Here is a 23,988-nt window from a genome sequence, read left to right as displayed (position 1 = left end):
TTCTTATCCCTAAAAAAAACCATTCTATCTCTTTGTTAAGTATGTCTTGTTTTTTTTCCAAGGAGTAATTTCTCAGCTGACAGTTCTCCAAAGGTAAAAGTGGGAATGTGCCTTACTCTCCAGTTGTTCCAGGGACAGGTCTTCAGTTCGCCATGCTGATTTCTGTTCTACTTCCCACTCCATTCTCTATTCCTGCTGACCTTGACCTCAGAAACCTCCCAGAATGACTCAAACCTTAGCTACAGCTTACTCTGCTTTACATTCTGGGCTGTTGCTGCTTCCTCTCTGTTTTATCTGCTAGGACAATTTTGTCTGTTCTCCTTATTTTGAGAAATCTGTCAAATTTCTGACCTTCTGCAGGCTCCCTTCACGTGATATATTCCCTTTTTCCTTCTTCACTGGCATGTCAATAATTTTAGGAAGAGGGGAAGTAAAGTCCTGTTCAGTCTGCCATCTTGTATCAGAAGTTTTAGTGGATAGATTCATCTCTTGATTTCTTTGAATATTTCCATGGACGATTGATTTTAAGGGCTTCTTTGTTCTTGGCAAAGAACCCACATTTGTTGAACATTAGATGGGAAACCCCTAGCCTTTTCCTTGCTCAAGATGGAGGGAAGATTTACTATTTATGTAAAGCTATGTTCAGATTTTATCAGTTGGCCTTCTATTGATCCAGGTATAAGGGGCCATAGTCTCCTACCATCCTCTGCCAACTGGGCTGAGCTCAGTGCTGACAGACCTCTCCACATTCGTCTTCTCCTTTGACTTTTATGCTTGCTTGGATGCTAAATTTTAAGGAAAACTTCCTTCTGTCATCTCCCCAAAGAAATAAATGAGGATCTGTTAAATTCTCAAAGGCTTAGATTCCCATTTTATTTTATTTTATTTTATTTACATTTATTTATTTTTGAGAGACATAGACAGAACACAAATGGGGAGGGGCAGAAAGAGAAGCAGACACAGAAGCCTAAGCAGGCTTCAGGCTCTGAGCTGTCAGCACAGAGCCTGACGCAGGGCTTGAACTCACAAACCGTGAGATCATGATCTGAGCCGAAGTTGGACACTTAACCGACTGAACCACCCAGGTGCCCCAGGTTCCCTCTATTCTGATAACTTACCAGCTAAATGACATTTTAGCTTTAGGAAAGAGAGGGAACCTAGAATATATATAATATTATAAATATATAATATATATTATAGAATATATAGAATTCTTGTATATATAATAATTATTCTTATATAAGAATTATATATATATGATATTTTAAAATGTTTATTTATTTATTTTGAGAGAGAGAGAGAGAGAGAGCAAGCGCACACATGTGCATGAGTGGGGGAGGGGCAGAGAGCGAGGGAGACAGAATCCCAAGCAGGCTCTGCACTGTCAGCACAGAGCCCGACATGGGGTTTGATCCCATGGAATGTGAGTTCATGATCTGAGCCAAAATCAACAGTTGGACACTTAACTGACCAAACCACCCAGGTGCGCATATATATATATATATATATATATAATTTTTTTAATATAGAGATCCAGAGACCTGAGATTTTAGCCTTAGCCTTATTACTTACTAGTGTGTGACCTTTGGGAGGTATTCAAGCCTTAGTTTCCACATCTGAAAAATGAGGCTAGGAACACTGCTTTGCCTTCTTCACCTGGCTGTCATAAAGGTGATATTAAAAAAAACACCTTGCAAACTATCATCTAAATGAAAGCTATAATTCAGAAGGGTCAGTTGAAACAACACTGTTGAAACAGCACTTCAAATTGCCTTAAGCCCACGGCCTCTAGAAAAACTAATTCTGGGACAGAAACCAGACTTTAATGATAAAGTATGCTCTGTGCTTAGGGAGTGTTGGCTCCAAGGTGCATTTATTTGTTCAATGAATATTCACTAAGCACCTTCTCTGTGTCTGGCACAATGCACGGCACTAGGGATATAATAGTGAGTAAGTCAGTATGGTGCCTGTCCACATGGAGCTTGTAGACTAGAGGCAAAGATGGATATTATCCAAATACCACTTAAGTTAATATGGTAACATGTAAACTGACAGAAGAGACTGTGTCTTGTTACTGCTGCATCCATGGTGCCTAGAATGCCCAATGAACCCTTAATAAATACTTGTCACACTTGGGTAATCCCCAGGAAGGAAAAGTCCAGAAAGGTCCAAGAGTATCAGGGGACCCAGCAGAGCTTTGAGGGTTGTGGGCTTCCCTGAGCAAGTGGTGTTTGAGCCAAGATCTGAAGGATAAGTAAGAATTAACTTGGGAGAGGCGGGAAACGAGTGTCCCAAGTTCAGGGATTGAGGAAGGAAAGAACTTGGCATGTTTCAGCAACTGAAAGCAGGAGAGAATACTTGAATAGCTTAGCAAGAGGGGTGGCAGGAACATGGAGGGAGGTAGGAGTAGAGAGGGAGGCAGGGGCTGTGTGACAGAGGCTTAGGGAACTTTAGAAAGATTGGGGGCTTTATCCTAAGAGTGAGCGGGAGCCAGTGAAGGGCTTTGAGCAAGGGAAGGTCAAGATGAGATTTATGTTTTATTTATTGTTTTAATGAAAGTTTATTTACTTTTGAGAGGGAGAGAGCATGCGCACATGAGCAGGGAAGGGGCAGAGAGAGAGAGAGAGAGAGAGAGAAAATCCCAAACAGGCTCCGTGTCCTTAGCATGGAGTCCAACTTGGGGGCAAACCCACGAACCATGGGATCACTACCTGAGCTGAAATCAAGAGTTGGATGCTCAACTGACTGTGCCACCCAGATGCCCCAAGATTTATGTTTTTTCCCTTGTATTTCTTTTTTTAAAATTTTATTTATTTATTTATTTATTTATTTATTTATTTATTTATTTACATCCAAGTTAGTTAGCATGTAGTGCAATAATGATTTTAGGAGTAGAGTCCGGTGATTCATCCCCTATGTATAACACCCAGTGCTCATCCCAGCGAGTGTCCTCCCTAATGCCCCTTACCCATTTAGCCCATCCCCTACCCACAACCCCTCCAGCAATCCTCAGTTTGTTCTCTGTATTTAAGAGTCTCTTATGTTTTCTCCCCCTCCTTGTTTTTATATTATTTTTGCTTCCCTTCCCTTATGTTCATCTGTTTTGTATCTTAAAGTCCTCATATGAATGAAGTCATATATTTGTCTTTCTCTGACTAATTTCACTTCGCATAATATCCTCTAGTTCCATCCACGTAGTTGCAAATGGCAAGATTTCATTCTTTTTGATTGCCGAGTAATACTCCATTGTGTGTGTGTGTGTGTGTGTGTGTGTGTGTGTGTGTGTGTATGCGTATACCACATCTTCTTTATCCATTCATCAGTCAATGGATATTTGGGCTCTTTCTATACTTTGGCTATCGTAGGTAGTGCTGCTATAAACATTGGGGTGCATGTGTGCCTTTGAAACAGCATACCTGTATCCCTTGGATAAATACCTAGTAGTGCAATTGCTGGGTCATAGGGTAGTTCTATTTTTAATTTTTTGAGGAACCTCCATACTGTTTTCCAGAGTGGCTGCACCAGTTTGCATTCCCACCAAGCAGTGCACGAGGGTTCCTCTTATTTATTTATTTTTTCTGAGATTTATGTTTTTAACCAATAACTCTGTGGTCTGTGAATTCTGAGAGAACCCTGGTAGGTGGCAATTGCTGATATTCATTTGGACTAGAGGTCATCCTGGGAGAAATGGAGAGAAGTGCAGGATATCAAGACCTGTTTTGAAGTAGTATCAACCGGACTTTGTGATGGATTGGGTGTGAGGAAGGCAAGAGAAGGAAGAGTCAAGACTGACTCCTGAATTTCTGTTTGTAGCCAAATAGATGAGTGTGCGTCCACTGAGAGGGGGCACTCAGTGAGGGGTTAACGTAAGGGTAAAAAGCGCCTCTGACAGTGTGAGCCCTCAGATGCAGCTCAGGAGTCTGTCTTAGGGTTCTCCCTTTTTCGGGTCTCTCTTCCTGCTGCCCCTTTTATATTGTGATTTTGTTCTGTTGTGCAATGGTTGCTTCCAAAAACAACACCATGTCATCCCCAGATCCAGAATAGCTCATGGGAAAAATTAAGATGCTCAAATCACATGGGTTATTATATCAATTTAAAACACACAGGAAGAGGGGCGCCTGGGTGGCTCATTCGGTTGGGCGGCCGACTTCGGCTCAGGTCATGATCTCGCGGTCCGTGAGTTCGAGCCCTGCGTCGGGCTCTGTGCTGACGGCTCAGAGCCTGAAGCCTGTTTCAGATTCTGTGTCCCCCTCTCTCTGACCCTCCCCCATTCATGCTCTGTCTCTCTCTGTCTCAAAAATAAATAAACATTAAAAAAAATTAAAAATAAATAAATAAAACACACAACAAGAAGCGAAGAGAAAGAGATGGGGCTGGTTACACACTTAAGATAGGGTGCCAGGACCACGCTGCCCCAGTCCTGGGTGATCCAGTGTCTGCCTGCCTTGTCTCTCTCTGCCTCATTACCATCCCTGCTGATGGTGTGTTTCGAGGACAAAGTTGAAGTGTGAGTAACAACAGATGAAAGGGACCTGGGCCAACACATCCTGTTCCACCAACAAGATGTAGTGACAGGTCCTGGCCATGGCTGTAGTTTGCCAGGTAACTGACGTGTCCCGATGGATTTGATCTGTGCATATGTGGGGTTGGGATGAGAGCATGGTGACTGCCACAACTGGTTGGTCAATTTAGGGGTACCATGGATGGTAGCTCAAAAAAGGCAGCATAACTGTACCTTAGGACTTGGTCTTTTGATCTTTTTTTTCCATCTATAAGTAACACTCTTGCCTATTATAGCCTATATTCCATATATCCTATCTAGTTTTAACAGATCTGACAGGCTACCGATTTATATATTCCTTACATTTAACGTATCTTAAGAATTCTTACAAGTCTACTTGTTGACTCATTATCTATATTTAACTTCTCCTGTGAGTTTAACTTATATCTCATATAGCTTATTTCCATTTTGTGGGTTTTATCTATCCCACTTGTTTCTATTGTCTTTTCTAGCAGAGCTGAAAATTGTAAAAATAAAATACATGTTGCATACTCTATTAAAAATCTTTTGAGTTTCATAAATCACCTAGAGCAGATGTGTGAAACACCAAGTAACTTATAAGTGTCCAAAAAGAAAGAGTTGCTACATAATATGTTTATATCTTATACATAGGTATGGTATGTCCTACTTTAGCCAAACAAACTATGTAAAAATCTGGCTTAACAAGGTATTAGGTAATGCTTATTCACTTTACAAAATGTTTCACTTTATAAATGATTCTCCATAGTAAGTTCTCTTAGTGTATTTAAAACATAATTCAGTTTATAACAATCATAAATACACTTTCTGGTAACTCTTACCTAACATGAGGTACATTTGGATTACACAGGGTGTTGTTTATTATTTCTTCTTCTGAGAAGACTGTTACCTTGTTCTGTTTTATAGACACCACTTGAAAAAGGCAGGAAGTCACTAGTGAAAACCTTGAAACTGGGCAGGAAGATTGTATCAGTTAGGATACTAGTTCGGTTGCTGTTGCAAAGGCCAAAGTCATAGTGACTTTGGCAAGATGGAAATTTCTGTGATAGACAGAGTAATGGCCTCTTCCAAATATCTATGTCTCAATCTCCAGAACTTGTGAATGTTACCTTACATGGAAAAGGGAATTTTGCAGATATGATTAAGGTTACAAACCTGTGACAGGGAGGTTATCCTATAAGATCTGGGTAAGCTCTTAAAAGTGGAGAACCTTTCCTGGCTGCGGTCAGAAAAGGATTTGATGAGGAAAGGGGGTCAGAGAGATCGTCATGAGAAAGACTCAACCTGCTGCCGTTGCTGGTTTTGAAAACAGAAGGATGGAACCATAAGCCAAGGATTGTGTTAGCCTCTAGAAGGTGGAAAAGGCAAGAAAACAGATTCTCCCCACAAATGTCCAGAAGGGACTTAGCCCTGTCAGCACTTTCATGTTAGCCCCACCTCTGGCCCATAGAACTCCAAATAATAAACACATGTTGTCTTAAGCCACTTAATTTGTGTTAATATATTAGAGCAGCAATAGGACAGTAATAAAGATTTTGGTACCTGAGAGAGGGAGCTGCTATAACCAATACTTAAAAATGTTGAAATTATGGGGCACCTGGGTGGCTCAGTCAGTTAAGCGTCCGACTTCGACTCAGGTCACGATCTCAGGGTCCGTGAGTTCGAGGCCCACGTCAGGCTCTGGGCTGATGGCTCACAGCCTGGAACCTGCTTCCGATTCTGTGTCTCCCTCTCTCTCTGTCCCTCCCCCATTCATGCTCTGTCTCTCTCTGTGTCAAAAATAATAAATAAACGTTAAAAAATAATTTAAAAAAAAATGTTGAAATTGTGGGGCACCTGGGTGGCTCAGTCGGTTAAGCCCGGACTTCCGCTCAGGTCATGATCTCGGGGTTCATGAGTTCAAGCCCTGCGTTGGGCTCTGTGCCGTCAGTTTGGAGCCTGGAGCCTGCTTGGAGTTTTGTGTCTCCCTCTCTCTCTCTCTGCCCCTCCCCTGCTCACACTCTGTCTCTCTCAAAAATACATAAATATTTTTTTTTAAATTTCAAAAAGGTTAAAATGGCTTTGGAATTGAGCAGTGGGCAGAGGTGGGAAGAATTTTGAGGGGGCTAGATTGCCTTAGACATACTGATGGTAGAAATATGGATATTAAAGTCTCTGCTATGAGGGCCCTGAAGAATCATCTTAGAGAAAACCTACATGGTTGTAAAGAGACTGTTAATAGAAATCCGGACTTTAAGGACACCTCTGGTGAGGACTCAGAGGGAAGTGAAGAACATGGTACTGGAAATGGGAGGCAAGTGGATCCTTGTTATATAGTTGCAGGAAGGTTAGCAGGATTGTGACTTACATCCCTGTGGAAAGCAGAATTTGTGCACGATGAACTTGGGTACTTAGCTCAGGAGATTTCATGCGGTGTGTTGAAGGCGCAGCTTAGTTTCTCCTTGCTGCTTATAGGAAAATGCAAGAGGAGAAAGACGATGGTTAAACAAAAAAGCCCCAAGACTTGATGTTTTGGGAACCTTTCGGCCTATCCAGATGGCAAAAGGATGCTAAAATGGAGAGATTTATTGTTTGGAAAGCACGCTCTGAAGAACAAGCTGAGGGTGTGGCTATACAACCTTTTGCTAATACCTCAGAAAGATCAAAAGGTCAGAGTATTTCAGTCACACAAAAGGCTGCTTAAGGGCAAGTTCTCTCCACCATTTCAGCAAAAGGGAAATCAGAGATGGGATTATCTAGTAAAGATCTGTGGGCAGGCCTCTTGCTAACCCTGCGGACATACAATGTTCTTGCTCGTTTTATACAGCTCAGACTGAAAGGGACAGAATGAAATGAGAAAAAGCTGTTGGACGCCCAAAATTCTAGAGGTTGGAAGCATGCCAATAAAACTACTCAGCTGCAAACAGGTGTTGCCTTTCAAGAAAGGGGAAAAGGAAGTAGGATATCTGTGGGTTTCCTTCCTATACGGACTTGGTGTGAAATGGGCCCTCAGTTTGTGATGAGCTACAGGTACGCCTGCGTTCTTTTGGTAATGGATTGTGGTTGCATGTGCTTCCAGATGTTGTGGAACAGAATATCAGTTATATTTACAAACTGTTTATAGAGTCATATCTAGAATAATTCGTGATATTTTGATAATACTGGAAGAGAATGTAGAGAACCAGAACATTTTTTCAAGGACATGTCAAAATTATCCTCATCCAAGCTTAGTGATTTGAAGGAAACAACTTTTCATGCCGACGAAAGTAGAAAAAAGGGAAATATGATGGCATGAGAGTTGATCAAGATGTTAGTATCATAGTTTTAAAAAGTACTGGCAGTTTTTATTTTGAAATTTGTCTTTCACCTAGCTGGCAACTGATGGAATATATTTCCAAAGACATGTTTTCATTGAACAGCAGAACTTGAAATATCTTCCATGTATGCCAAACTTTATACGAGGTGCTGGGGAGACTAGAGCTCATGAGATATGTCCCTCTAGTGTAGACTGAAATAAATTGCTAAGAATTCCTCCCATCCCTGTGTCCTGTTCCCTTAGCAATGTGACTTTGCCTCTCCTTCCATCAGTAGGCAAAGTCTATTTTCCACCATCTTGAATGTGGCTTGACCTTCTTACTCACTTTCTCTGATAAAATGTGGCAAGAGAGACATTTGTGGGAGTTTTCAGCTATGGAGTTTCAGGTCTTATAGCCTCTAGTCTTGCGTTCTTGGAATTCTGCTCCTGCTATGGGAAGAAGCCAAGGCCAGCCTCCTTGGTAGTGAGAAACCACATGGAGACAGAGAGAAGCCCAGCTGAGAGCCAACACTAACTTCTAGTCTTATGAGTGAGGCCATTTTGCATCATCCAGTCCTGGCTGAATTGCCAGCTGATTGTTGTGACATGAGTAAGCCTAAATGAGACCAAGCAAAGAACCACCCTTCTTAGTCTAGCCCAAACTGAAGACCCAAAGTATTATAAACTAATAAATTATAGTTGTTTTAAGCCACTAACATTTTGAGGTGGTTTGTAACAACACAATAGATAACTGTCATTGAGTGGCTCACTGTATAATGAGTGTATTTCCAATGGCTTTTCCATTCTAAAAGATTTACCTAGGAACTCTATATTTAGGTAATTCAATTCATTGGATTTCTTACATTGACATATTATATTTTGTTTTTTTGTCCTTTAGTCCAGATTGTCTGGATATCATGAGCTACTTTGGGTTTTGTTAATAGGATTTATTCAATGTTGGATCCAGCATCTCAAGAGAAATTACATTAGGAATATGTTGGACTCCTTGGCAAAAGATGTTTTATACTAAGTTGGGAGGGAGGGAACTGTGACTGGGAGGGAATATTTATCTGGATTTGGGTTCATTGCAAGAGACAGGGCTGTAGTCTTTGGACAGGTCGCTTTTCTTGACTTCTGAGCCTGAGTGTTCTAGAGTCCTTCATCTGGACCTGAGCATGAGAGTAATTCTGACCTCCTTATGGAAAGAGTGTATGAAGTTGGATCTTGCTTTGTGCTCCACTACCATTTAAAATAGTACTTTACATTTCAAGGATGCAAATGAGCCCCCAAAGGAAATCTTAATCTTGCCTGACATGGAGGAGAGACTGCTCTTTTGTGGTTATCAATCAGATAAAACTCACCAGACCATAATGGAGCTTTCCCTAGCCAGAAGCCCTGTCTAGGCTGGCATGTGAGTTTGTCTCTAGTCATGGATAATAGAACTTCCTGTTGGCAGGAATTTGCTTCTTTGGTTATAGGGACATGCTTACCAGTGACTAGATGCTTTAGGTCATAAATGAATTGGAAGCTGGGCTTGTATCTAGGAGATCAAAATATTTAGGATCTTTTGTGTAACATGACGTGTCTGTCTTTTCTTAGATTCTCATTGGTTCTCAGTGATATATTCTTTCCTCTTACTTCATGTTTGTGTGTTATATTTCTTCCTAATTTGTGGCAAGAATTGAGGCACTGTAACATTTAATATTAATTAGCTTATATTTCTAGGAGCGAGAGTGTACTGCTTGACTCTACTTGTTTAAATAAGCAGTTTACAGAAGATTTTACAAGAAGACTTGCAATCTTACCACCAAGATCATGCGGCCTTAGTCACCGAGAAGGTATGTAGCAGTCATAAATGATTTTGTGAAGTGAGAGAAGTTTTTTGCTTTAATCTAACAATTACGTAAAGTATTTCACTTCGAGATTCTCAGAAGTAGGTATCTGCGGAGAATAAGTCGTATTAAAATACCAGTTGAGGATACAATAGTACACTGAGCAGAACAGTAGTAATTTTGTTAAATATATATGAAATCCCAAACTAGTTATTGTTTGAAAATTAAAATGCTCAGAGAGATTCCTAAGGAGCTCATTTTATGTCCAGAGAGTATTTGGAGACAGGATAGGTCTTTTGTGATATCAGTGCTAGAAGTTCATGGCATTTTTTGAGGAAAACTATCAGGGGGTGCCTGGGTGGCTCAGTCAGTTAAGCATCTGGCATTGACTCAGGTCATGATCGTGAGTTTAAGTCCTGCGCCAGGCTCTGTGCTGACAGCTCAGAGCCTGGAGCCTGCTTTGGATTCTGTGTCTCCCTCTCTCTCTCTGTCTCTCCCCTGCTCATGCTCTGTCTCTGTCTCTCAAAAATAAACAAATATTAAAAAAAAAAAAACAAAAACAAAGCCTGCCAGGCCCATGTCTCTTTTATGGGAAAAGCAGAAGCAGACAGTTCCTTATTTTTGGTTTCTATTCTGTAGCCTGTAACCCCACTACCCCGGCCATACTGATGGGACCCAGGATTGATGGACTGACTCATGGGTTGATGACTGACCCAAAGAGAGCCACATGTGAGTTGAGATCCAATCCAGTATACTTTTGGGGAGAGCAAAGTCCATTCACTCAGAGAGATGGTGGCACAGAAGCCAAGAGACATGGAGACAGTCAGTAAGTAGAAAACGTGAAACGGTAGTAGCCATAGGTAAGCAGAAGCATGAGGTAGAAAATAAGAGAGAAGAAAAACTGTGAACGTAGAAACTATCAGTACCTGGGTCACTATAAAACAGTGCCCCGGGACAGGGAACAAGGGAAGCCTCTATAGAGAGATGACAGGATAGCCAGGGACTAGTAGATACTTCTTGTGGTGTTGCTCAGTTCACAGCAACCGCTTTCCTTTGAGAATGTCCTTCTTTCACGCTCTTAAGGCTCTCCTGTGGCAGTCAGGTTTGTGCTGCCTATCCCTGATTGGACCAAGGGTGGCAGTTTCATCCAAACTGAACCAATCAAATGCTCTATCCTGGGACTTTAGATTGACTCTTGGACATAGTGTACCTCAGCCTGTGGCGGGAGCAAAGGGACATAGTAGAGCTGTGGGATGAGAAGACAGAGCTGGTATGTAGAGAGAAAATAGAGAAACAGATGTATAGTGAAAGCAGATATGGAGAGGCCATGTGGAGAGAGGGAGAGAGTATGAGAGTCTTGTTGTATACTGCTGGTTTTCCATTTCCTTATTCTGATCCCACAAGGAAGTCCTTTAAGAGGGCCTCAAGATCCTCATAGTTTAAAAAATTTTTTTAACGTTTATTCATTTTTGAGAGACAGAGAGAGACAGAGTACAAGTGGGGGTGGTTCAGAGAGAGAGGGAGACACAGAATCCGAAGCAGGCTCCAGGCTCCAAGCTGTCAGCACAGAGCCTGACATGGGGCTCAAATTCATGAGCCGTGAGATCATGACCTGAGCCGAAGTCAGACACTTAACCAACTGAGCCACCCAGGCACCCTAAGATCCTTGTATTTTTACAATGCATACCACCATTTTTTTTTTTTTTCCATTAAAGTGGCTTGAGATAGTGGTATCCAGTGTTTGCAATGAAGACTCTCCATGAGAACATAGAACTGGTGTGGTAACTTGTATGAAATTTGGGTTCTCCACGAAGCCCAGCAGGGCAACTGTCAAGATGGTTTCTTGCGTCTCTTACAATAAGCTCCCAGCTGAGTATGTGTCACTTTCTTGCAATCTGGAAGGCACTAACAAACAAACATACCTGGAGAGCCTGACATAATAATAATGGGATGTGGAACTAATGGCATTAGAGCCTCAAACACCAAATACCGATTTCTGTTTGAGAATATTTTTGCTATTTTCTCTTCTCATTACCCTTTACTTTGTATATGTTTGTTTTTGGAGGGCAGAGGCTGTCTAGGCGCAGTAGGAATAGGGGAGACTCATGCCTAATTTCTCAGGTTCAGGGATTCCCCATTTGAAGGTTTCCTGTGATCCTGTCCATCTGTCCTGACCAGACTTGGTATTCTCGATGAACAGAGACTTCAGTACTAAATGCGGGTTCAATGATTGTGACTTTATTGAGACAGGGATTGTATTGCATTCATTTTGTGTGCCCTAGGGCCTAGCACTTGGCCCAATACCTAATAAGCCCTTCATCAAAATGTATCGAGTGAAAGACTGAATAAATCATTTTTATCAATGGCAACTGGAAGGTACAGAAAACAGAATGTAAAGTCTGAAACCAAGCCACTTACTAAATTATATAACCTGAGCATAACAATGAATAGATGCCTAATAAAATTCCTTAGGGTATTAATTATGATGATGGTATCTTCACTGTGCAATTTCCTAGCCGTCAAGGTGTGAATTCCCTAGTGCAGGAACATAGATACGAATATTGGGTCTAGGTGTCACTTGCGAGGAGCTTGTTTTTCTCTCCCCAAGACTGTGCTTTAATTTTGAAAGAAAGATAGCAAGCCAGCCCAGTTGCTACCAAGTCATGCATCACTCCTGCTGAGTTCCCCCGGGGCGGGGGGGGGGGGGGGGGGGGGGGGGGGGGCGGGGAAGGGGGGCGGGGGGAAGGCTTCACAGTGTCTTGGAGGCTTCTACTTATTTCACTTGTCAGAGGAACGTTTATAGTTTTCATATAGATTTTAATGGGTGGAAACATCTGTTCCCCATCCAGCCGTGATGTTTGCATTGGGTATAGATGAGAATCCGGCTGAGTGCTTGCTATATTTGCTATTTATTAGCTGCTCAGAAAAACAGTGTAGACCAAGGACAAAGAAGTGGGTAGGAGTGAAGAAGGGAGTAGGGAGGAGAAGGTGGGTGTTTGAGCAGGAAGCGTTTCCCTGCTCCTCCTGGTGGTGCCTTGTGTTGACCTGTCCCTCCTGGTGTTGTGTGTGGTCCCAGTAGATCCCAGGCCTTTCTCCTTCCTCTGGAAGCACAGTCAATGAACCTCTTAGCTCCATTTTATGGAGCTGCTCCCTCATAAAGGTTGTGGGTGCCTCTCGCCCCTTGTATGGGAAAGGGTGGATGTGCACCTGTGTGTTGTGTCTTTCATACCCATTCGGCCTTCAAAGCTGACAGTGCTGGCTGCTCCTTGTTTGCCCCTCTACCTTGAGAGGTTTCTCTCTGCCTCCCATCACCTGAGCTCTTGCCGGGACTTTGAGCTCCTGGGGTCACACTAAACTGAGCATTGGGCTTGTCTCTCTGTAGCTCAGAATTTACAGAAGCACCCCCTAACTACCTTTCTGGCCCTATCTCTCATTTCTCCCACACTTTCCATGCTCTCCAGCTACCCCAAATTACTTGTGGTCCCCCAAATGCCCATACTTCTGAGCCTCTGCATATTTTTTTTTTTTTTAGTTTAGAGTGCTTCCTGTTTCCAGCCCCTGTTCACTTAGTAGTGCGTCCATATGCACAGAGCACAAATGTGAATACATACATACCCCATCCTGCCAATTTCCCTGCATACTTTAAATTTTTTTAATGTTTATTTATTTTTGAGAGAGAGACACAGACAGAGCATGAGTGGGGGAGGGGCAGAGAGAGAGAGAGGGAGACACAGAATCCGAAGCAGGCTCCAGACCCTGAGCTGTCAGCACGGTGCCCGATGCGGGACTCGAACTCACGAGCCATGAGATCATGACCTGAGTCAGATGCTTAACCAACTGAGCCACCTAGATGTCCCTTCGCTGTGTACTTTAAAACTCAGACTCAAATTCTCTCTGTGAGGTGTTCTCTGACCCCCTGGATACTTCATCGCCTCTGTCTTGCTGCCCTAGTATTCTGCACACGTATTCTATGACAGTGTCTGTCATGTCACTTTGCAAAGACAGTTTTGGGTGAGAGGTCTGGCTCCGAAGTCAAGTTGCTTGGTTACAAATCATAGCTCTATCATGGGCCGTGGGATCCTGGGCAAGTTACTGAATCTCTCTATGCCTCAGTCTCCTAATTTATAAAATGGTGATAGAATTAATAATGACCACATAAGGATGCTGGGAAAATTAAGTGAGATGTTATGTGTAAATCACCAAACAAGATATTCGACTCAATAAAGGGCAGCTATTAATATTATTAACTCTCAGTTTTTCTCCCCAGCCATGCACAGGGACTGTTTCTAGCACACCCTGTATTTCTAGAGACTGGCATGAAATAGATCTTTCAAATTGTTTTGTTGAGTTGAATTGTCCTGATGGCTCCCAGTAGCTTCTTAGATTAAGTCCATGTTCTCTGGAATCAGAAGTTGGAGTCCAAATCTTAATTTTACCAGTTTCTAGCTGTGGAACCTTGGGCAAGTTAATTCAACTTTCTATGTTTTGGTTTCTTCATCTGCAAAACGGTAATTATGATAGTACCTAGCTCATAGGGTAGTTGAGAGGATTAAAAGAGATACCCTACTTTCACAGTACCTGGAATATGGAAAGATCTCAATCAATGTTAGTTGATATTATTCTTACTAATGTTATGAGTTATTTCATTTAAAGGTTCATCTTAAATGTCACTACTTAAGACTAAGTCTTTCTCAGTCACTCTAGCTGAAAGTGATCTCATTCTTTATTCAGTCATCCAATATAATTATTAAATGCCAACCAGAAGACAGGCACCAGGCTAGACACAAGCTGTGTAGTGGTAAATATATCCTATAGGATTTTCACCGTGGTGTACGTTTGGGTTTGAGGGAGTGACACTCCTCAGCCTGTTCTCAGAGTTCCAAACCCATTGAGATATTGATTCAGGAGACAGATAGATGGAGATCAAAATATTACCTTTCTAGCTGATTTTGCTGGACTGGGGAACATGATGCGGTTGGCCCAAATTAGGTTTTCCGCTACCTTCCTTAATGAGAATTAAACTCATTTGGCTATCAGTTGGTGTTGGCTGTGATGCATAGAAAACTTAGCTAATGGTGGCTTATTACCTGATAAGAAGTCTGGAGGAGGGTGATTTCAGGTTTCTTCTGCAGCTAAGTGGTATTATTAAAGATCCAGACTCTTGCTTTTCGTCATCCATGTGTTGCCTTGTTGTCTTAAGACGGTAGCTCCAGTTCCATGTTGGAACTATCCTCATACCTGTATTCCCAGGGGGAAGGAAGTGCCAGATGACCACCGGGGCTTTCTTTTTATTAGTGAGGAAATTCTGTCTCAGGAGACATCCTTTTACATGGTATTGGCCAGGACAGGATCACATGGCCATATTTAGACCAATCCTCTGCAAAGGGGGTGAGCTTACCTTGCCCAGCTCAGACCACTTCATTCTCTGATGCAGGGGCCCTCCGTCTACTACCAGAACAGGTCTCTACCAGAGGGCAGAGGGGAGGAAGAGCTGCGGGAAGGCCATCCCAGTGACTGCCACACTGTTGCTGCAGAGAGCGTGCAACTTTCCCTACCACAGCTTGGATGCTGTTGGAAGGACAGCAGGAGGAAAAGGGCCACCCAGGCAGCCTGGCCCCCCAGGAACAAGAAGTAAGGAGGCCTGATTTCACATGTTCAGTTTCTTCCCTGATCTTACCAGTTATAAAAGTCATTCCTTCTCCATTGCAAGGAGTCCAGGGCAGAGGTGCTTCCCAGTGTTGTTTTTCCCAAGGGAGAGACAACTAAATTAGGCTATTGTGCTGCGTGAGCCCAGGCAGACATGCTGGGAGCAGGAGGGAAGTTTCTTCTGCAACAGAGGCCAGATGGTCTCCGTCTTATTCCTTGTGTGCACGTCTCTCCTAGCTTCACACCATTGGCTGCATCTGATCACGCTCCCTGGCTTCCTCTCCCTCTGGGTCCTGAGCTCCTTGAATGTGAGACCTTGGACCCCTGGCTGTGCACCCTGCAGCCTCACAAATGTCCTTGCACACAGTAAGGGCCAGCACATGGTTGTTGATCACAGACCCATATTGAGTCCTTACTGTGTGTCACGTCTCTTAGGAGCTGGGATACAGAGGTGGACATGACAGTCTCCTGGCCTTTGAGCAGCTCCCACTCCCATGCCACTTCTGCCCCTGCTAATGGAACGTTGTCCGATTTTGCTCACTCTCTTCCTGCTCCCTGGGGGTGGGGGGAGCGGTGCCGGTGTCCGCCCTTAAGGAGCTGTGAAGAATCTCATCACATAGGCCAGAGTGTTGGATGAGAGTTAGACCCATTGAATCTGCCAATTCTGAGCTATAAAACTTTTTTCCTAATCTCAGCCAGGGAATGGTGGTACTGACTTCATAGAGTTGTGAAGATTAAGTCAGATAATGTGTGTCAGCCACTCTTACATTTTTCCATTATTAGCTTCACACCTCCAATAAATGCACCATTCTCCGTTACAAATGATAGAACTTGCTTATTTAGAAAACAAAGCATATGTTTGTTAGTCAAAGGTTTTTGCCCAATTTTTAAATTGGTTATGAAGGAAGCTTTTAAAAATAACAGTAACTTAGACTTCTACATTTTCATCGATTAAGGGCTTGATTCATTACAAAAATCTGGATGATATTCATTGCAGGGATGAGTTAAATGCCTTCTATCAAAGCCAAAAAGTCTTGCTGCCTTTTAGGTGTTGGAGAAACCATCCAATTGCTAAAGATGTAGGCAATCAGGACAATGTGCACTGGAAATGGAAAACAAAGCAGGACAGTGGGAATATACCCAGTATGAAAGGTGTTAACTGTGCGTGTCCTCAACCCAACTATTCATTCTTTTGGCCTTTTTAAGTATATCATTGAAGAATTCTTATGTCACTATAACTGGGTAAATCAAGACCTTTGTCTTAGGTTGATTTTGACTCCTGTGTTCAATATAGTCTCATTGATTTTTCTGTTGCTAGAGAAGGGAACTCCAGGGAAAGGATTGTGTTGGTTAGGAAACCAGATTACTTTGGGCAACTCTTGGATGATCCTTTCATGGGTTTGGTAGTTGCCAGGGACAGGAACACCAGACTTTATGCTCTTTGAGGATAGGAACCTGGTTTTATATAACTGTGTGTCCCTGGGGCTTGGGATATTGTGTTGTAATAATAAATATGCAATATATATTTGTTTAACTCACACTACTGAACAATAGTTAAGCTCAGCATAAAATTCCAGGTTGACGGGTTTTTTGTTTTTTGTTTTTGTTTTTTTTGCTAAGCACTTTGATCTTATGAGCAACTGTCTACTGGCTTCTGGGTTGTTTTGAGAAGTCTGCTGTCCATCTAATTGCCATTCCCGTCTTTCTCAGGGGTGATCTTTATTCTAAAGTTGGTGTGTATTTTTCTCATCCATGTTTTTATACTTTTACTAAATGCATGTATGTATGTATTTATTTTTTTAATGTTTATTTATTTTGAGAGAGAGAGAACATGAGCAGGGGAAGGGTAGAGCGGGGGTGTGGAATGGACAGAGAATCCCTAGCAGGCTCCATGCTGTCAGCAAAGAGCCTGATATGGGGCTTGAACTCAAGAACTGTGAGATCATGATCTGAGCCAAAAGCAAGAGTCAGTCGCTTAACTACCTGAGCCACCCAGGCACCCCTACTAAATGTATTTCACTATAAAATATTAGTGTGGAGTTTAAAACAATTATATAAATTACTACCCTGTAGATAAACTGCTATTTGCTCTTTCAAGTTACTATTATGATCTCAATATTTATTGATGTCGATACAAGTAGGTCTAGGTCTTTCATTTGTACCGCTGCATAATAATTTCCTTGTGTAAATATACCACCATGTACTTATTCATTGGTGATCATTAGGTGGTGGTTTTCACAAACAGTGCTTTGATGAGCATTCTTGTATCCATCTCCTTGTATTGTATAGAAGATGCACAATTACAAGTGGAATTCCTAGGTCATATCTTGGATGTTGATGGTTGATCTCCAAAATGGCCATACCAACTTACACTACCCCAAACAAGGCAAAAGAACCTCCCTTTACGTTTTCACCAGCATTGGCATTGCCAGACTTCTGAATGGGTATGACCCCCTACTTAATACATTCTCTCTGGTATTGTCATTCCCTTAAAATTTTTTTTATGTTTCTTTATTTTTGAGACAGAGAGAAACAGAGCATGAGTGGGGAGGGGCAATGGGCAAGGGAGACACAGAATCCGAAGCAGGTTCCAGGCTCTGAGCGGTCAGCACAGAGCCCGACATGGGGCTTGAACCCACCAACCATGAGATCATGACCGGAAGTCGGACGCTTAACCGACTGAGCCACCCAGGTGCCCCTGTCATTCCCTTTTATAGATGAGAAAACTGAGACTAAAAAGTGGAGTGCCCAGAGAATGAGTGAATGAATGATGGATGAATGAATATGGTGATATTTTGTTTATTATTTCTCCCCCCAGAATTTAAGTTCCATGAGTTGTAAGTACCTATTCCTAGGGCCTGGCATAAGGTAGATGCTCAGTAATTATTTGTGGAAAGAATGAATGAATGAATGAAGGATGCTGGTCAGAGAACAGCTGCTTTCTTCAGGAATCTCCTCTTGGCTTTCTGAGTTGGACTCTGTACTCTTCACTTACCCTGCAGGATTTTAGAAGGAGGGGCTCCAGCAAGCTCTGCCACTGGAGTGATAAGCCGGCAGCCTGCTGACGCTGAGCTAACACTGGAGGAAGGGTGAAAGCTAAGAATTTTCTCAATGGAAAATTGAATCTGCTCAGCAGGAGTCTGATGAGAAGCTGGGGCCAGCGAGGGAGGATGCAGCTGGAAGGAGTGTCCATCTGGATCCCACAGCCCTCTGGGTGTTGAGAGGTTATTCTTAGCCATCTTTTCTTCAGTCTTTATTTTCTCTTAATCAGGGCTCTCTTGATTTTGCAATTGGAGCCTTTTTTCCCCCTTCTGTAAAGCAATGATTTTCCATATAGTAATTCTTTCCTTCTTTAGACTTCCCGGAGGGGGTGGGTGGTTCTTTTTGTGCTCAGACACTTTGCACATTGCCTCCCACCCAGCTCCTCCCGGGTGCTTTTGTGGCTGGTGGAGACCTATTCTGTGAGCTGAGTATTTGACCCCATCTCCGTGTTTGTTTCCAGAGAACATAACCATAGCATTCTCGTTGCTAATTATTTTTTTCCTAGTAACATCAATGAGCACATTTCCCACCCTTCCTCCCTGTGCCTCATGTGTCCTGAATTCTGCTGGCTTAATTTAACTTGAGCCTTAAGAGGCAGCAAAACCGAGGGCAGGTGGCCTAGCTCCAGTCTTTGGATCCTGCGTCATAATCCTAATCACTCTCATTGACATGGTGCTCCAATGGTTGACAAAGCACTTCCATGCTCAGTAGCTCCTGAGTCTTTCAGAACGACAGAAGCCAAGACCCCTGGGGTCTGGTGACATCCCAGCATCAGGTGTCCAAGAAGGCCTGGGTTTGAACTTGCTTTTCTGACTCTAAATCTCCTCATACTTTTTCTTACGGCTCTTGCAGGAGTTACAAGCTCAGATGCCCTTGGGGCCAGCTGTATAGTCAAATGAAAGAAGCTGGCTGGGGTAGTGAGGGTTGTGGGGAATTGGAGAACATGCTTTGCCTAAGGGCGTTGAAACGCAATACGTATAAAAAGTAGTTAAAAAACCCATTTATTTTATCACCTACACAGTGCCCAGTCTACAGTCTCTCTTTTGATGCTGGAAAAGGGAGAGCATATAGTCCATGTCACCTTTACCATGGAGTATCATGGCCTGGTGGCATGAGTAAGCACACCTTGGTTGCAGTAGGTCTCCAGGGTAGATGAGGCAGTATGGTATGTTAGAGGTCGAGTGGTTCCCTTGCTCTTAGGGTAGTGTTAACGACTGAAGGATGTATGGATCTTGGGTCTACCCATCATCTCACATCCCTTAAAGTTTTCAAGGAATGAGATTCAAAGTAATATTACATTAATGGTTGTGCAAGTCCCTGGTTCCCTAAACTGCAGCCCTTATCAGAGGCTCTACTTCATCCCCACCTCTTTCTACCCTTTCTCATCCCTTTTTGAAATCATGGGACTTGGTCTATATTCTGAGAGAAAGAGTGACAGTGACAGAGACAGAGAGGTAGTCAGGGCCTTAAAGGAACCCCAAGTTCACCTTCTCATCCAGGGCATGGGGGAAAGAGCCCTGAGAAGGAGAAGAAGAGGACAGCCCACTGCATTTAAGTAGAAAAAGCCTGCCCATGAGTGAAATGTAGCTCAGTGAAGGTCATGGCCTTTGGCCAATCAGATAAAAACTCCTCTTTTGGGAGGGGGGAGTTAGGGAGGGCATGGGCTGAGGTGGGGCTAGCATGCGAATGGGGCTGAAGCATGTCCCCTACTCTGAGTAGAACAGGTTAAGATTGTGACCCTGGAGAGCACAGCTCTCCTACCTAGTAGCTCTGTGACCTTGGACAAGTGATTCCACCTCTTTCCTCATCACCTTCATCCATAAGACATGGAGAAGTGCAGGGGTGACGCGGATTAACTGAGCTAAGGCATGTGTATTGTTCGGTAAATGTTAGTTGTTTTTATTGTGAGCTCTGCCTTCTAACTGTACTCATCTTCGTGTTAGAACCCGAGGAAGCCTACAAATGCTGCCAGAAGGAATATGGAAAGGATAATTCATAGAACAAGAAACTATAATATTCTGCCAATATTTTTCTTTTCAGAACTTGCCACTTGTCCAAATGCCCTGATTCTACCTGTTTTTTTCCTCCGGTTCCATACCCTCAGATGGTTCCAGTGAGTTGGAATTCTGGACAAGGTAGCTGGGATTCTGCTGGCTAAGATTTGGCTCTGAAATGTGCTTTTTGAGGGGTGTAACTGTGATTTTTGTGTAAATACTCCAACTTAACTGTCATTCAGTTGAAACTTTTGCTAAGCAGTTGTTTTCCCATCTGGCTTTTTGTGGGGCAGAAAATTAAAGAAGGCAGATTCTTTTATTCAAACACAACATTGCTGTACGTACCTAATCAATAGTGAACTGAAAGCACCCCCTGCCAACCCCCACTGATCTTTAGAATTTGTTTTCTTTGGTATGTCTCACTCATACCAATGAAAAACAGTTCATGGCAGATATCACCTAGGCATAGAATTAGGTTCTTGTTAATGTGAAGAATTAGGTTCTTCATCAATGGCAAAAATCGAATTGAGAGGCTATATGAAGTGCTTATAGACTCTGATTTATTCTTAGTTTTTAGTCTCATAATGTTTCTGTTGAGACCGGTTGACAGAGTGGGAGGCTCAGCACGGAAAAAGCATGGTAAATTCTGAAATGCAGGTAATTCACAAATTACGTTACATGTGTTTTAGCATGAAGTCAGCTGTATAGTCAGGGATGATCTCTGTCTTCTCCCCCATGCACCCCCCCACCCCCACCCCAATCTTTTCCTCTCCTCACCTCGGCGGCCATCCCCTCCTGGCTAAGCCCAGAAGGAAAACTGGATGGCAATGGAGGGAGGGTACCATCCAGGAGATTATGATACCCAGGTTCTAGGTCCAGCTCCAGTTACTACTGACTGGTTGTCATCCCTCTGGGTCTCAACTTCCTTATGTATAAAGTAGGAGATTGGGGCCAAGGCACCTGGGTCTAAATGAACTCCCAATTTTCATTACTCTGTGGATCCCACCTCTGCCAGCTTGGGGCCTGGCGGGTCTCTGCAGCTGGTCACTTGGATAATCCCCAAAGCACATAACTGCATGCAGGAGAGCTGAGAATGGACTGTAATCACAGCAGAGGCCAGCCACTCAAATAGACGCTGGGGCCTTTGGCTGCTTCCCGGAGCCACCAGCCAACCAAGAGATGAAGCTGGCTGGAAAAGCAAATGGATGTGTTGGAAAGGCCAGTGTCATCTCCAAACACAGCATCTGGGAAATGCCCATGTCCCCAGAAAGAGGTCACTGAAACCCTTCAGCTGGTGGTGCAGTGCAAAGAGTCAGGCAAACCAGGTTTTGAATCCTGACTTTGCCACTTACAAGAGCTGCATGACCTTGGGCAAGCTCTCTGGCCAAGTGTCATTTTTCTCCATAGAATGGGGTGGCAATGTATCTACCTTGCAGAATTGTAGTGGGATTGAGGTACTGCAGAGGCCAAACAGTACCTACTGAGTGTAGGTACTCAGAGGTACTTAGTAAATGATGGTAGTAGTTGCTATTGTTATTATTAACCCTGTGCCCTTTATTCACAGGAGTCTCTGGGGTGGGGATGGGGGAATGGGGCCGTGGTGTTTGGCTCAGGGCTCCTCTCCATGGCTGGGAGACACGGGCTCCATGCCCAGGCCCAGCAGTGCCAGGGAGCCTGGTACAGAGATGCTGCTGATTGGGGCGCTGATTGAATTCCCTGATAGAGGAGCCTCAGCATCCTGGCCGACAGTGCCGCCAGCAGCATTTAGCACAATCTGCTTGAACCCCTAATTAAGTTATTTTTCAGAACTGCCCTTTTCAAGGTCTTGTCCCTTTTCGTCACCTCTCTCTGGCCCCTTCTCTGTGGGTCCCTGCCAGAGAAGGGAAATAAAGCGGTGTGGGGCTTTCCTCCCTCTGTCCTCCAGAGAGAGGGTGACAGGACGCAGGAAGAGGCAGTTTTCAGGGCAGAGTACGCGGCTGACACAAGCCCTGGCCACTCAAGGTGGCCGCAGCCCCATCCTAGAGGCTAAAGTCTCCGTGGGCACCTGGCCCATCCCTGTTTTCCTTCAAAGCTGGGTTCCCAACTCAAACCTGCCTCCTTCTCCATCCTGTGTCCCGACAGCTCGCCATCGTGGGAAGCGTGATTAAGTGGCACTTAGCGTATCTTTCCATCTTCTTGTGTCCGCCTCGTAAAAATAAAATACAACAAAATAAAAGGAGCCCGGGATGGAACTGTTGTTATTTTTTAAAAGGGGAGAAGGGGGTCACATGACTGCGAGTAACCGGTTCGGTGAAGTGGCTGCAAGTCGGAGTTTGCTGCAGAGCCGCCCCCTCCCAGCGGGGGCGCTGACGTCACGGAAAAGCCCCGGCGCGGACCGGCCGGCGCGCTATAAACGGCGGGGCCGCGGCGGCTGCGGGCGGCGGCACGGACGGCGGGCACGGCGCGAGCACCCCGCGCTCGGCGGCCCGGGATCGCAGCGCGCACCCACGCAGCACACGCGGACCCGCGGGCGCCCACGCTGCCGAGCCGAGTAAGCGGGCGGTTTGGGGCGGGGGTCCTCCTGAAGCCGGGCGGGGCGGGGGGCGGGCGGACACGAGGTGGGCGTTCCCAGCCCGCAGAACTTTCTAACTTGAGAGAAGAGCCCCTGAAACTTGCGGTCTGCGCCGTGGTTTTCCGGTCAGGGGCAGAGTTTAAGGTGCTGAAGATGCTATTTGTCGTTAGCAGGTTCCTTAGTTCGGCTCGGTAGGAGCGTGACCTCCTCCTACAGACTGTGTGGTCAGAGGGCAGCCCTGACTGATACGTCATGCTTTTGTTGTTTGAATGCAAGTCAGCCAACTGAGGCTGTGCTTGTAAGATCGAAAAACCGGCTGGTGCTCCCCGTTAGTGGCCGGCTCTCACGAATGATCTTGCTGATGAAAATGAGACGGCTTCTACTTTATCTCAAGTAGCCTTCGGGAACAGACCTTCGTGCAAGGGGAGGGAGTCTTGCAAAGGGAAAGTTGTGGCAGAGTTGTTGAATGTCATTTTGGGAGAGTCCTTGGCCTTCTGATTTTCTTCAAGAAGGTGGAAATCTGGGTTGAATTTTAAAACTCTTGGAGTGAATGTGGTTTCAGAAGAGGGAAGCATTTTCTTTGCAAATGGGATAGGTCGGAACGTGAGTAGGTCCTTAACCTGCGAGAACAACAGGGCTTGGGGCTGGGTTTTTTTACACATGATGTCTGTGGGCAAGAGGGCAGAGCTGAGGCATAAACCTCAAACAGAAAATTCTTTTTTTTTTTTTTTTTTTTTTTTTTTGCCCCCAAATAATAGCTTATTCAAGCAGCTGGAGAGCATCAGGGCGACTTTACTAAACATGGAAGTTCCAATAAGTGCATGTCCAGTCCAGCCAGAGGAGTGATGTCATTGCCACGTGTTTCCCACCCAGGCACAAAAGCCCGCTGGACGCTGGTGCAATTAAGAGCCATGTTTAGACAAGAGCAGCTAACCTGGCCAGCTGGTCCCCAGCTCCATTAACTTGTTGCTTTTCCAGCCATCTCTGAAGGCTGTTAGTTTCTTCTGGCTGCCTCTGTGTCAGTGCTGAGTGAGGGGTCCCAAGGCTTCCTTGAGGATGGAGGAAGCCCGAGGGCAGTGGGTGATGTTGACGGTACTTTTTTCTTTTTG

At 44.1% G+C, this 23,988-nt stretch overlaps 1 protein-coding gene across 6 annotated transcripts in view; it reads left to right on the top strand.

The window, feature by feature from the left end:
* The window catches only part of GEM (GTP binding protein overexpressed in skeletal muscle), a 45,758-nt gene that overhangs the window by 10,898 nt on the left and 10,872 nt on the right, over window positions 1–23,988 (top strand). For 2 of the 6 annotated variants that reach the window (XR_006213070.1, XM_007082772.3), the window contains exon 1: window positions 23,743–23,971. The exons of 1 other annotated variant lie outside the window; for it this stretch is intronic. Coding sequence is in view for 1 of the 5 variants with exons in the window: in XM_007082772.3 (XP_007082834.1) it covers window positions 23,936–23,971 (36 nt within the window). In the remaining 4 variants the exon portion in view is untranslated. Of the gene's footprint in view, window positions 1–9,539; window positions 9,653–10,285; window positions 10,376–22,732; window positions 22,859–22,932; window positions 23,024–23,742; window positions 23,972–23,988 lie in introns of those variants that run through there. 3 more of the 6 variants (XM_042973297.1, XM_042973298.1, XM_007082773.3) reach the window with 3 other exon arrangements.

The sequence above is a fragment of the Panthera tigris genome, chromosome F2 (assembly GCF_018350195.1).
Source record: "Panthera tigris isolate Pti1 chromosome F2, P.tigris_Pti1_mat1.1, whole genome shotgun sequence".
Classification (NCBI taxonomy): Eukaryota; Metazoa; Chordata; class Mammalia; order Carnivora; family Felidae; genus Panthera; species Panthera tigris.
The sequence above is the reverse complement of the archived record's forward strand: the minus strand, read 5'-3'. Positions and strand labels throughout refer to the sequence as shown.